Genomic DNA, 15,243 nt, shown 5'->3' on the forward strand with positions numbered 1-15,243 from the left:
TCCTCTTGGTTGTCAACGGCGCTACTTTCAACCATGACGCCAAGTTTAATGCACCGTTTTATATTTTAAAGGCCACAACTATATATGTACCGTATGGATCACTGATGCGTTAGCAATTTATGTCCCATCCCACCCACCCCCGCCCCTCCCCCATTCCTCCTCCCCCTGCCTGTATTGTACGATAGCATAGTCTGATTCAATCCATTAAATATTCACATGTGACAGGACATTGACACCCTTCGACCTGAGTTACGTAACTCCCAAGAGTTTAATGTAATGCCTTGGGCTGATTTTTTCATTGTCAACCCTTTGGTGTTTTTCACTGTTCACTAATGAGTTAATGTAAGTTTCACACAATTACAATATTCAAAAATAAATTCCAGTACCCATCGACACTGTCTTCATCAAATCCCGAACTCAAGTTTCCACTTTAACTATGGCTTAAGTGTTTCTTTTTATTATTTTTCCCCCCCTAATATCATAAGGATTCGGTGAATCACCTTATAACTCATTTATACAATAAATAAGGTTGATAAAATACCGTGTAGGCACACACAATAACTATACGAATTATAAGGACAAAGTATATAAACTATACAACAATTACACCCTGTCTTTGAACCCACTCAAAACAGATCAAAAAGATTAAGGCGTTATTATTCATATGTTGTGAACAAGACAATATAGCATTCTACTGGTCGAAGTTACACAATATAGAGACTGCTTAAAAGCTACCGTAAGTGATTTTAAAAAGAAACAGATACTCAGTTTATTTCGCTTATTTTTTTTTATAAATATTCCAAGGACGACTAGATTTAATATGAAGATGATTAAAGTCGCACTGGCTTCATTAGCGAGAGAATATAACACAGGTCACGGCATATTCTACCGATTCAGATGGAACAGTTTTCATATGTACGATATAATATATATATATATATATAAATATATATATATATATATATATATATATATATATTAATATACAGGCAGGTAGTTAAAGCGAGATATATGTATAGCATACACATTATGTGGTATTGTTGTCCAACCCACACATTCATCCAAGTGTGAAGGCTTACCAGACCAATGTACATTTTGATACCGTATCAACGGTACGTATCTTATATATCGTGTCTATACATTAATTTACTAGCGGGTTACTTAGTTATTTAATTAGTCAATAGGTTATCGCCCGCCTGCAGCGTTCCATATTGGATATGTAGCCTATCCTGTGTTCGAGGTAACTGGACGTATCGTTGTAACAGTGTTAATTGTCAAGCGGCATTAATTATGCATAACGAACAATTGCATCAATTCCACGGTTTGAAAAAACAGTATGCCTGGTTTTGTAACCGTACCAACGAATTAAGATATATATGTTATGCTAACTAAAGCTATTAACAAATGAAGTGAAATCACACGATATGTTTCTATTGTAATTAAACTATGTACATCCTAATATAACAATGAGCTCGTGTTGAGAAAATGATAGCAGCTTTCCGCTTTCTCCTTGGTTTATAGTTTTCAGTTCTTAGTTCAATTCTCACAAAAGTCGAAATTTGATCTTTCTAAAGGAAGCGTGATTCAGGAAACAGCTTTAATTACAGAGCTCACGAGACAGCTTTGAGGTTTGAGGGAGGGGTGCGGGCACATCAATGTTGACCCAGTAATGGTCACTCTATATTCCTGATGCATGTAACGTGGTCCTCTATCTCTACCGTATATGTCTCTCACTCTCTCTCTCTCTGCATTAGGCGCGGATCGAGGGATGTACACCCAAACCCTTCCAATGCCACAGAGGAATGTTAGCACAACCTTGCGTGTAGACCCATTACATATAAATTTATAACCTATAAGTATGCCTCATAATGCACCATTTATCGTATAATATGTTACTTGACACCCCCTTTATAGAATCGTTTTCAACGACAACAGGGACCACCACAACTCCTCCCCCCCCCCCCCCCTCGCCCTGCCTGTTGATAAAAAAAACTTCGTGGTTGGAAGCATCTCTTCTTTACAAAGGCTACATATAATTATCGCTTGTCCATCAGCGATATTGTGTCCTTACGGAGAATTTCCTTTGATTATTCTTACTCCATCCGAGATTTCCCATTATATAAAACCCACGTAACGAATTACCATTATAGAGTGCTTAGCGCTACTAGTTAACAAATCTATACAATATCAGTCAGTAATGGAAGGAGTCACTTACGAAAATACGAGAATGTTCTCGCCAAAAAAGTGCATTTTATATATAAATCATGGAAACCCACACGATATACAGTAAATGTAGCACGTATACGGTAAATTACTTATGATGAATCTCCAGCTTCAAAATCAGGTTTAAAGTTCTTGGTGCTACGTAGCGTATGTACTCGAAATAGACTTGAGCTAAATGAGAATTTTGTTGGGTTGCCATTTTGAACATGCAAACATATTCGCATATTAATGGATCTTCCATTCCCCATCCCCCGCCCCTCCCCCCACCCCCTCCCCTACCCTTAAAATAATAAGAGATCTCGGGTTATTAGCTAACATATCATTTTGTGTCCTACAATAGTAATGTTACTATTATCGTAATTTTTCTGTTTTTTCATTTTCACTTGCAAACCTTAGAAGTTGACACCGACTTAGCGTCCTTTTTTCTTACAGTGAGATTTCGGTGTCCTATAAGTGTCCAGGTGATCTATTTGGTAACGTACTTGACTACTAAGGTACAACCCATGGCAGATTGTTGTAAACACAACACTAATACAATGTCGCTTCGAATAGAGCAAGAGACAGAAAACATTCAAATTTCGTTCACTCTGTGCAATTCAAAATGCCTCTGTTTGTGGGTGCATCATCATGACGTCATCGGCGATGACAATTTTCCTCTTCGCCACAACTGGAACGCCCGCCAATCAAGTCACCGCTACGCATCACCGCTATATATATAGCTGGAATTGGAGGATGAAAGAAGCTCTTTCAACGCTCAAGACACACACTCGTGGTGTAATAGGAGGAAAGTCCTCTCTGAAGCGAGATGGCTCTTAAAGCGATGTGATGGTCTTAATCATACGGGGAAAGAAATCGAATAGGCCAGAGAGTTTCCATAGCAACTCCCTGAATAGGCTAATGTATGTTTAGTATAAATCGAGCATGGACTCCATCCCTTTACTATTTAGAGGATATAATATGACCAAAACAACCGTATCGTGGGATTCGTGGCCCTCTACATGAAGAGCGAAATAGGTAAAGTATGTCGCTTTGCTTTACAAAAAAGGCGGTTGTTTTATCGGCTTCACAGATCAGGTACATATTGTTCAACCGCCAACGCAGAAACTTTGCAAGAGTATATGACCTTTTAGATGAACCGTGTTATGACGACCTCTCTGAATGAAGCTTTGTATACAGCTAAGGGCGACCTGATGAAGATGTCACCTCCTCCTTCCTCCCTCCCCCTCCCCCCTCCCTTCCTGTCCTAGCCCAACCTCTCATGCAGTCCACGTACTGTATCACACTGCTGGATGTTAATGTCTTCACGCTGTATCATTTTTACAGTGATACGCGGCGTTAATGTCATTTTATATGAAACTGAAGCCCTAATCTAAACCAATTAGGCTTGAAGACGCCTTCCGTGAAGTTCCGTCAAAACAAATCATATTTTAAATAACACATTAAGAAAAGGAAAAAAGAAACCGAACTATACAGCGTCTTCAAGGTGTGACAAATTATAAAAACAGAATGGTTAAGTCGAACAAAGCCGTTGTGGCATTACATTATTACCGAGCCGATACATCTGTATATACCTTTAATATTATTATCGACTAAGAACTTCGTATTTGATTTTGAACCGCCTAAAGCAGGGGGCTAAGGTTTATGATTCATGTGTATGAGTAATGCATTAACACAGACAAAAGACCAATAGCATATATATCTTGTGTAACTATAATTACTAGATCTCTGTCTCTCGAATGAAATCTTCAAATTATAACTGGATATTGCTATGACGTTTATATATGGAGTAATACGGGGTGGTGTGTGTTTGATATATTGAGATCGAAGTGCAGGCGTGAGTCTGTCTAAACTAAAGGAATGCTTTGAAGCTGCATGGGTATATAGTTAGTTAATATAAGCGAGTGATGCACGCATTAGAAGTGAATGAACCTGTGGCATTATGGGACATTATCTAAAACCTTTGTGACGCGCCTCTTGGTTTGTAAATAACATCCTGCACATTTGGGCTGTTGTTTTCGCTTTGGTTTATCATTTCCTCAAACGTTGCGAAAGATGGAAAGAAAGTGTTGAGAGTAGTACCAAAATTTAATGAATTCTGTTTATGTTATAGGACAGTGTACTGCCGCGATATAAAGTAGTCCGACACGTTATAGCTGGGTGTCCTTCTGACCTATTCAACTGATATTCCCAAAATAATAAGATATTTCTCGTTCTAAGAAATCTATAAGAATTAAAAGGTTTAGCTGCTTCTAATTAGCGAGTTGCTTCTTGCTGTGGGTTCAATACAGAGAAGAAAAAAGTGTACCATACGCATTGTCATTGTCATACGCATTGTTATACATTTGCAAACCCCCTTTGAAGTGTACCGACTTTCATCGTGTCATCCCGGGGTCAATTTGAAACATGAATAATAATTCCATAAATATAGGCCTAGTTTCCCCTTTATCTATATATATACAACACACCACTAAAGCTTGGTTCATATTTATAATTGAAACATTAGAATCGAGGACTATGACCTTGACCCTATATAACACTACCTCGTCTTCTACACGTAACACCTTGGTGTTAAGACAATCACCTACAAAAAGACGGTATAGTTTATTAATTAATTAAGTTGGTAATTGTTTAAAGCTGACCGATGACTTCACAAGATGAGTGCGTTCGCTAATTGTAGGCGAGGTCGTTTGTCTTAAAGTTGTTATTGTGTGGACTTGTTTTATATCTAGGGTATCTTTTAGCTTTGTTTGGCCATTAAACTGTATCTAAGTAAATAGATACGAACAATATTGGAAAATTATGTTATCTTATTTAATATATACAAGGAAAATTGATGTCATGTATGTATACTACTTAGCTTTCATTATTGCAATGTATTTAATATAGTAAGCCTAAGATTTTATACGCAGTTATTGAGATTTCAGGATAAAAATGAGTGTGAACATGGTAATCATGTAGGCAGATGCATAATTGCTCAATTCAAAGACCGCTATTATGGACATTTTATAAACTTGAAGTTTCCCGACTTGTTCAGTTTATTTTATTCTGGATGGATGGATGGATGGATGGATGGATGGATGGATGGATGGATGGATGGATGGATGGATGGATGGATGGATGGATGGATGGACGAATGGATGGATATGATGATGAAATGCCTACTTCTCCTAGTCTAATGTGCAAGCACGCAGTATATGTATATTCTGACAGCGAAAGTTGATAAATGTATCACTCTTCTTTATCCTGATAAACTGAGACATCCATGTTTTGAAAGTAAACACCAACACTGACAATGTAAACAATCAAACGTGCGTGTAAGGAAATGCAGATATAAACAATGTTGGTAGCACAATACATGTTAACCTATATACAAGGTAGCCTGGTCCACCGCAGACAAACTGAAGTAGCAACGACGTTTCTTGTATAACTTTCTAAACAGAAATTTCCGTTAGCATAAAGACTAAATAAATATTGTAAAACGAGTACCCGGATGCTGGAATGTAGTTGGACATGTAAGCTTAAGGGGTTTGTTTATTGAATGACCGATATACGTGGCAAATGTGTAACGGGAAGTTTGTATCCTCCACTGTATATGTATCACTGTTAACCGTACATACTGTATAGCCTACCCATATATGTCATATGTGTATAGGCCTATTCAGTTCTATACGAGGAAACACATATAACAACAACCCAATATCAGGATGTAGCCAAACAAAAACATAAACAGACAAAATGACATTTAATGATTTGCACCGACGGCGGTGATCGTCTTAATAATAGTCCAGAAGGCAAACGAATTGTTATTTCCCGTCTGTCGAATTAAGAAACGACAAACTTGGCGAGCGTACACTCAACTTATACTGTAAGCAGGGTGTTGTTATAACTCCCTGCTGTAAGTGTATGTAACAAATAGTACATAACAAAGTTCACGTAATATGGACGATAGAAAGGTAAAAAAACAGTCTTTCGAAAGGGAAAACAACTGACACATTTCTGGGCGCCAAAGTTTAAGCTGGCACAACAAGAAGGTTTAATATACCAAAACCGCTATTATTTTCTTCCATACGCCGACAAAACCTTTACTTTGCTCTTGTCCACTTATACACACATCATGAACACGATATACATATTTATATCGAGAGAGGGAGGGAGGTTACCGTCGGGAACAGCAATAATTTCTTTTTATCTTCGTCGCATTACAGAAGGAATTCGAAGAAGTTGACAATACAGAATTCAAGTGTAGTCAAAATCTGATCCTTACAAAATTGACTCTTATATAAATATACAATTATAGTTAAGATTTTATATCTGTCACGTCCACCTTACTAAACCTTCTCTTAGCTTATGGTGGGATTATTGTGGCTTACAACCTCGCGTCCCCTAAGGCAACATGAATCGGGGCCATCATTTCGTCTAACGTTTACGTGTGTGGTGTAAGTCTTACAACTTCATCCAGGAAACAAAGGCATTAAATCACTCAACAGAGATGAGAGGAAACGATATCAAAGTTATGACATTAAAAATGAGTCAGATGGTAGAGATTATTTGTTCGTCAGTATATGCGCGTCAGGTTTAAAGCTCCATGGTTCTATGCTGTCGTACAATTATCGTAATTACAAACGAGAAAGTGAAAATTTGACAGCCCTCGTCGTCTGATACATAGGTATGTAATGGAGAGGCGGATCTTCCTTCTATGGAGCGCCCAATAGGACATAAATTCGCCAGTTGCTGTAAGGTCTGTGTAGGGCTTTGGTATATGTCACCATTAACCACACAGTGTAACATTTATTATCCATGTTAGTAATGATGGAGCTACGAACTTTACGAGGCCCAATGTTCCTCAGGCTGTCAAACTAATCGTTATGATAAGGCTTCACCGTCACTTGAATATAAATAAACAACAACAGCATTTTTTCAGTGGAATGTTAAATGGATGTATGTCATCACCCAATATAATGATATTTATGCCCAAAATGTGCCAGTAATTATCCAACATTTTTATTCCAAGTTTGGATACAATCTGAATTAAGGTTGTGGAGTTATTGCAATTGCTGCGTCCAAGTGGTCCTTAAAGTATCGGGCCCCACAAATTCTCGCCCAAAGAATGTGTCATAAAATGCATTTGAGGTGGAAATAAAGTTTGGGGCCATTTGGGCCCAAATATGGGTACGGAATTTTCGGGCCCAAATGGCCTACTTGTACCCAACTATAAACCAACAACTGTATACCAAATTTGGCTATACAATCCGACTTACGGTTGCGGAGTTATTACATTGTAAAGAATCTATGTGCCCAAATGGTCCCAAAAATATTGGGCCCCACATAATCGGGCCCAAAGAATGTGTCCCAAATGCATTTGAGGTGCAAATCAAATGTGGGCCCACCCGGACCAGCAAGAAACCAAAACCGAAAGTAAAAACAAAATGAAATAAAATGTCCTCCTATGAGGATTCCATTCCTCCTGGAGCTGTATATACAATCATGGAGCCTTGCTTATGCTATTACCTATGAAGCAACAATGAAATATCGTCAAGGTACATTAATAAGACAATAGTGTATGCCGCCGATTTGTATTTTTCTTTAAAAGTGAAGTTTGAGGGTTTTATGTAAATGGTGTATACATACGTATTGTATGCTCTGAGATATTCGGTTTTTTACCTCTTTTTGTTAGTCTCCAGTATATTACCAGCTGGAACAGGTTATTACATCATTACCGATTGCTCAATCCACCTCACCCCCCCCCCCCTCCCCGGCACACACAAAAATATGTTTATTAATGAAGTAGGAGCAAAACGTAGCCATGCATGAATCACTTTTACTACAGTAAATCATTTTGGGTCCTAATTATATTAACGTTGCACACGGCAATTTGGCGGGAATTCATTTGACAGAACTGTCTGGCAGACGATGACTAGTCCATCTTGAGATCGGGTGGAACATTGTTTAAGACATTCAAGGCTAAGCTCATGGTAAATCTATTAATAGTGAAGACTAAAGACTAATTTCTCCGTCAGCCATAACAACAGTGATAACCCCATTGCCCGGTCTTCACTCTTCACTCAACATAGTTAACACAACCGGCATAACCTAAAACTTCCAAGGCTGTTAAGGAAATTTCCCTTCGACCTTAAAAAGTCTCGATAATTGAAGAACCATCTGGCGACAATTCCATCTATCTGCTAATTTAAGATGCTATACACATTTTGTTTGAAGAAGGCGCTTATTCTTGCACTCCAAATCACACGTAAACTGACAACAATTCCTTATGATTTAAATTGCTTTGGCACGCCAAATGTGCAGCTCTTGCAGGCTAATTTTGGTTTCCCCATGACATTGTAATTGGAAATTAAATTTCGTGGTTCACCTGAGACGTCTCACCTTACCGGAATCACGATTCGTAGGAAGTTCAGTACTGTACGGGATCATGGTACTAATTGAGCTTATCAGCCTTTGATGTTGTACACGTGCATGTCATGAATGGCTCGGAAATTCGAGAAACACAAATATTGACTTCATACGAATCGATCAACTATCTTTGATATTGATTAAATGAAGCTCGTCACATAAATATTAATTCGAACGTGAAAAACTGTTGGTTTGCGTTTTCATTATGTTAAGAGACTTCTTCGCGAGTTCCTGCTTGCAGGAGGATCTAATATACATACATATACATACAAGTTATGCATCAAGTATAATGCAATTTTACAAGAGACACTAGTTCCACGACAATGCATTCACATCACTGTTCCTCATAGTGATGGAGGGTTTTACGAAATATTTCCAAACATTTTTCCACACAAATCCCTCCCGTTAGCTTTTTTCTTAAACAAAGTACGTTTTCGAGCATTCTGTATAGTTTTGACGCTATATAAGGCAGATATATACTGTAAAAGCATGATTTGTGACCGTCTAATTGTGCGGTGCGTGACGGGTAGTGTTACGCTGTAAATATAAACAGTAACACAACAGCCATGATGAAGGACATCTCCATGAAAATGGAAAGAACGTCTTTTAATGGATGAGGGAACAAGTCAATCAAAGCGTTCGTATCGAAGCAAGATTGTATAGTAATGAATATGTGAAACTTTGTAAATAGAGCTAAATAACATGTGTCTCTCGTAACCTTTGTGGAATTATGAACTCATTGACACTTTAAGTAGTACAAAGGGAAGGGTGAGTGACCGGAAGTGACCAGTAGTTAAGGGTGTACAGTGCTACTTGTTCACTCCAGACAAGAAAGACGGAGAGGTAAAAACGAGAAAGCGATGTAAATTAGGATAGTCTTCAATATGAAAGCAATTTTGGATTCCCTGTAGACATCGTGTCTTATAGGGAAATCATATGAACCCGGTTAACAGTCTATATACACAAAGTTCAAGCATTTCAAAAATTCAAGAGGGATGAGAAAATATCCGAAGAACAAGGGTAAATTAGAGAAACAGTCTAGAAGTAGCATAAGAACGTTTCAATGTGTAATGTTCAGGTATACATGGGAAAGTCCAGATGTGGAGTTGGAGACAGGTAAGGGGGAGGAAAGTAAACTGAATGCTCCAATGGGTTAAATAATCTTACGAAATACAATCGATATGTCAAAACATCGGCTAATATGGGTTATGGACAGACATATTCCCAGTAATTTCACCAGTGACACTCGGTTAACCCCAAAACTGTTCTGGTTTTGGGGTATTTAAGCACTGCGACCGCACTAAACCACATCCGGGCCACAGTCTAGTTCCGCTTCCTTCCGGTTATACCATTCTGACAATCCAACCAATTTGAGCAGGCTATGGTAATTTGGAGTGCGTATGTTGTATGGAGACAGGTAAGAGAATGGCAGTATAGTTCTTATATCAAAGTATAATTCATAATTTCATCATCATCATCTTACCTTGTCGAGTTGATGCCAATCTGCCGTCAGAGGCGTAAAAGACACCCTGCGGTGCGCTGTCCTCCAATAGAAGGTATTGTGCCTTGCCTATAGATGACTTGGTGGACTTCTTGACGGCTCCGTTCCCTGCTGCAGGGGTTAGGTAACACCCGTTGTTATCTCTGAGGGCCAGATGGCCCTCCTTAAAAGCGATCACGTAGCGAGCGTCGTCGATGATGCTATCAACCAGGGTACCATCGAGAGAGACGTACTTTCCGTTGGAGACTTGGAGGGCGTACCGGCCCTCGTGGAACACCATGGCGATTACTGCATCCGACCCCCAGGGTACAATCTCATTAAAACGGAGTTCCCCATCCTCTAGATGGGCGTATTTACTTCTTTGAACGCTCTTGATGCACACCTGGATGAAATCAATATATTTGTTTTTTTCGAAAGTTTTAACAGGGCGTATATCATTATTAAAGTTTACCGCATCGCGTTCATTCTTATATGTTACATTGGATAAGCTATATATGCATGCATATACAAGATACGTAGGTCGAATAACAAAGCGACTGGGCTACCTAGTTTAGCATGCAAACAAAATATCACGCAGACGGCTCATATAGAACATTTCGCGACGGACTGGGTTACTGTTAACCGTTACTGAGATGACGACATCAACAAATTTGCATAACAAGGGCATTCCAGATATATTTGACCCAAAGTGGATACAGAAAGACTGATCTGTTATCATTTAAATGCATTACAAACCGACCGCCAAATTGCTTCCTTTTTTTCTTATCATAACTTAATGTCATAATTGGTGGTGATGCCACAGTGATAATGTTGAACTGTTGATAACGTGTATCAGCTACTTTGTCAATCATTTTCGATGGCACCCTCCATTCGTTCCACTGCTATATAAAGTTCACACTTGATAATGTTTTGGCCTGATAATTGTGTACTTTGTAATTAGATAATTAGATAACAATTCTATCTTTAGCGTATACTACAGGTATACACCGGTCCTTAAATATGTACTAATTAATTACCATTAGCGGACTGTATACCCTCGTCAACCATTTAGGTGACCTTCGAACATTTTGTCATACTCCAATGGGCGTCATTAAGTCAAGTTATCTGCATAGTTCCATGACTGTGACGTCACTGAATGATTACAAAGATTTGACAGCGATCATGGAGCACCGGTTTGTAACCGGCGACTCCCAATTAATACTAAGTGGTAATCCAAATGAGACTCCATTGGGAAGGGTCGGGAACATCGGAGAGATTGTTAATGGTGGACGCAAGGAAATTTGGGCGTACCAGGTATACAATGGTGTCCGTGGTTAATTTCTCCTGGAAAACATAATCGCGTCGTAAGCTTCAGAATGGTAAATTCGGATGGACAAAGGTCACAGCCTGAAGAGGTAAAGGGGTGGGAATGGTTGGGGGAGGGCGCAGTGCAAGAATGTGACCAATTACCGTAAGCTAGGTAGAAAGGAGTGCATATGTATTGGAGACAGACCAAGAGAGGATGATGTAAATATAAAAAGGTTGAGGTAGGAGCAGAAGCCTATTAAGGGTCATCATCGGGCAGAGACGCTTGCAGATACCGGGAGTGCAGTTGTAGTGGGGAGACAGGGGAAGTTGAGGGTTTAATATATAAACCAGTAAACATTTCGTGCCACAAACATACCAAACGATTGCTGTATGTGTATTTTACGTCAGAAAGAAAAGATAAAACCTTTATAGGTAATATATTAGCAGAAAGCACTCAATATTTGTTATCTCAAAGAGAGCGAGATATTATTAGTATAGTACCTGTGGGTGGATGGCTAGATGGACCATCCAGAGTTCATTTTCACCAATAGTCTTAGCTGAACAAGTAAGCCGATCATCGCCAAGCCCAGAGAGAAAATAACCGAAGGGGACGCTCTTTAAGGCCCAGCGACCGTCTGACTGTACGTCGACTTCGAACTTCTCACCTTCACCGCGCTCGTCAGAATCGCAGCTCACGTTACCGTTCTTGTCTGTTGCTAGATAGAAACCTATGGAAGGCGAAATGAGACATTTGGAATGAATTTTTGAACATTAGAAATGGCTAAAATATTACGTCATCATTCATTTATCCAAATGAAAGTTTAACATATCGCTACTTTCATAATATACAGTATATACCATATTAATGATTACCTTTTTTTCATCATCTCTGCATGGGCGGAGTCAATTATGACACCACGTATCAATTTCGTTCCATTTATACCAACAGACAAAAACAATGAGAACGAAATATGACGTAATCTGTATAACACATATACCACTGGTTAAAATACCGAGTTCATCTTCCCTCGAAGAGTGCAATAAGACCTGGGAACTGACATTTTGCCGTTAAAGACAGCCAGCTCCTTGTTATTGCAATCAAAACAGGTCATTAGAAGCAGATATATTAAATCTGCGTCATGAAATTGTCGAGGAATTACGGACTTTTGTAGAAATAAATGTCGGTAATAGAATACACCAATACTTTATTCATTATAAAGATCTTTGATAAAGATCTTTCGTGTACATGCAAGCTACTCAACAACGGAAAATCGATGGTGAATTATCATAAAATTTTGGAAGCGAAATGAAAATAAAATCGCAAAACTTCAAACGTCAAGTGTAGCTTGCAAAGAAAAGTTCATTTAGAATATCTCATTAATTATATGTGATACATATGTTCATCAGTGCAAAGGGCACGGGGTGTATAAAGATGCTCTAATCATGTACAGACATCGCTTGGGTAAACCATGCAGTATGATCATTTGATAACAGTCATTAAGTGAATAACACAGGTAGCTTAATTGGGCTTATCTGGTGTTCAATGTGTGTTAACTTCCGCGATCAGCTAGAGATAAACACAACCACCAACAAGACATACATCCACCCACTGACCACTGCGGTACACACGCATCTAAACAACTAAATATTCATTAGCTCAATGAAATGACGGAATAACATGTTCTGGTTAACCGATATGCGTGTTGTTTCTGGTGAACCGATTTTATGGTTTACTGTAGTCGGTCGTATTAACCCGAATACAGCTGTAGATCACATCTAAATGTAACGACCTGAATTCAGTGACAACGACTTGTAGCAAACAAGCACCGCATTCGATGTTTGAACGTAACTTAACGTTGATCCATTTGTCTGAATAAAGCCAATACTGAGCGTATAACTACAAGTACATGAGTAGTTCCATATAGACTAACTGATTGTATGTTGTACACAAACACACACGGGCGTATTAACAACTTCCGAACACTCTTTGGTACCAAAGAAAATTTTTGTGTTGAAGTTAGATTGCAAGGTCATGCATCTTGCTACCATAAACATCTGCCTGTAATCGTCTGTATCCGGTCTGGATAAAGATCTCACTAATTCATGAGTTGAACACTTAGCATCAGGTGTACAAATCAAGGACAAATATTGCAATTAGTATATATAGTGCGTACATTGGTGTCCATAGACGACGATAGTGAAAAGACAGCCTTGTACCAGGGAGCATGTAGCTGTTAATAGCTCCATGCAGCTCCATGCATAGCAACTAACTGCAAGGCACGGTACGCCAAATGGGGCCCATAACGGTTTTCTATCTACGCTTGCTCGAAACAACCAATCAGTGCAACGTGTTTCCTCCATGTGATGCGTTCGTCAACGCGTCGTAGGCAAGGTAACGCGTAACTGAGTTACAAACTTACAACGCGTTCTCGAAAGTGAGCAAGTCGCGTGCTGTAAAGTCTGCAGGAGTAGATTTTTCATGTCCAGTTGTTAAGTAGTCGTAAGCATATATAGTACAAATTGAAACCTTCTCTATATGTGGTAATGTCTTGAAGCTTATTAACTTGGTAACATTATCACCTTTATCACACTGAGATATTTTAATTGTTTATTTTAATTGTCTATTTTAATTTTTCATCCAAATAGTCCTCAATAGCTGACAAAGTTATGGAGGATCAGAGCGTCCAGGAAAGTACTTCTGAAACTTCTAGCATTCCTTAAACTTGGGGTCAACACCGGTGACCTTTAACCTTAGTTTGATGGAAAACATTTTGTGGGAAGGATGGGCGGAGGGGGGGGGGGGGGTGTCTTCGTGTGTTCACTTGCAATCTTACATATAGTAAGTCTCAGTATGTTTTGGAGAGAAAAAGAAATGCCGCTCAAACTAAAAAAAGATGTTGTAAAATGCACCGACCTTCTCATTTTCAAGAAATTCAGCTTTAAAATACCTTTAGATATCCTTGGAATGCTTCTTTAAGTATAAATCGATGATGACGTCGGCTCCTCTGTACAGACCTAAATGTTAATGTTAATTCATAGTTTTATCACTAAATATAACTCAAACAAACTATGTTCCTCTAGCATCATGCATGCCATGCTTTAACAAATCTGTAAAATACAGTACTTATGAACATTTGAGGCTATAAAAGTCTAATAAAAGACTAATAATGGTCTCTGTGTTAGACTAAATAGTCCAGCCACTTTAATATATGAGCCGCAGATGTTTAAAGGAATATTTCTGACAAATTAAAAGAGGTATAGAAATACGCCATGGAAGGGGAGTGGGTGGTGTATTTCATAGGCACTGATCACCCAATCCTTGACCGAGAGGTGTTCATCTGCCATCTGGATGCCCGAACTGTTCTGAATCTCTGTATGCTTTCAGTTTAGGTCATGTATAGTGCACACCTCCCATCGCACCGCTTAGGTGTGCTTCTGGGGTGAGGGGGCCAGCAACCCCCCAACCGTCAGTAGTTCCTAAGCTGCTGTGAACCACTGATTGGCCCATGTTGATTTATTTTATAGTGCCTCACAGCCTATATTAGCTCTTGACTTATGTCAATATTCATGAGCTATTGTTCACTCTAGCTTTTATATAAAAATAAGAAATAAAAAAATGATAAAGTTTTTTTTTATTAACGTTTCAATACTTTCATTTATCAAAATAAATGTTTGCATAATGTCAACTTTTATTTATTTTCTGTCGAAGAATTTTACGAGAAACGAAATGTATAGAAAGTATATCCCTGGGCCAACATCCATGTTGGTAATAGCATAACTCTGGCCAACAGAAAAGTATGCAGCTTAATATATTGTTTTTGTTT

General features: G+C 38.7%; 1 protein-coding gene across 1 annotated transcript in view; it reads right to left on the reverse strand.

Moving 5' to 3' along the window:
* The window catches only part of LOC139960683 (protein singed-like), a 39,176-nt gene that overhangs the window by 10,062 nt on the left and 13,871 nt on the right, over positions 1-15,243 (reverse strand). Inside the window, exons 2-3 of the mRNA XM_071959234.1 lie at positions 11,921-12,147; positions 10,115-10,514 (exon numbers count right to left, since the gene is read on the reverse strand). Of these exons, the coding sequence (XP_071815335.1) occupies positions 10,115-10,514; positions 11,921-12,147 (627 nt within the window). The remainder of the gene's footprint in view (positions 1-10,114; positions 10,515-11,920; positions 12,148-15,243) is intronic.

Source organism: Apostichopus japonicus, chromosome 19 (genome assembly GCF_037975245.1).
Source record: "Apostichopus japonicus isolate 1M-3 chromosome 19, ASM3797524v1, whole genome shotgun sequence".
Lineage (NCBI taxonomy): Eukaryota > Metazoa > Echinodermata > Holothuroidea > Aspidochirotida > Stichopodidae > Apostichopus > Apostichopus japonicus.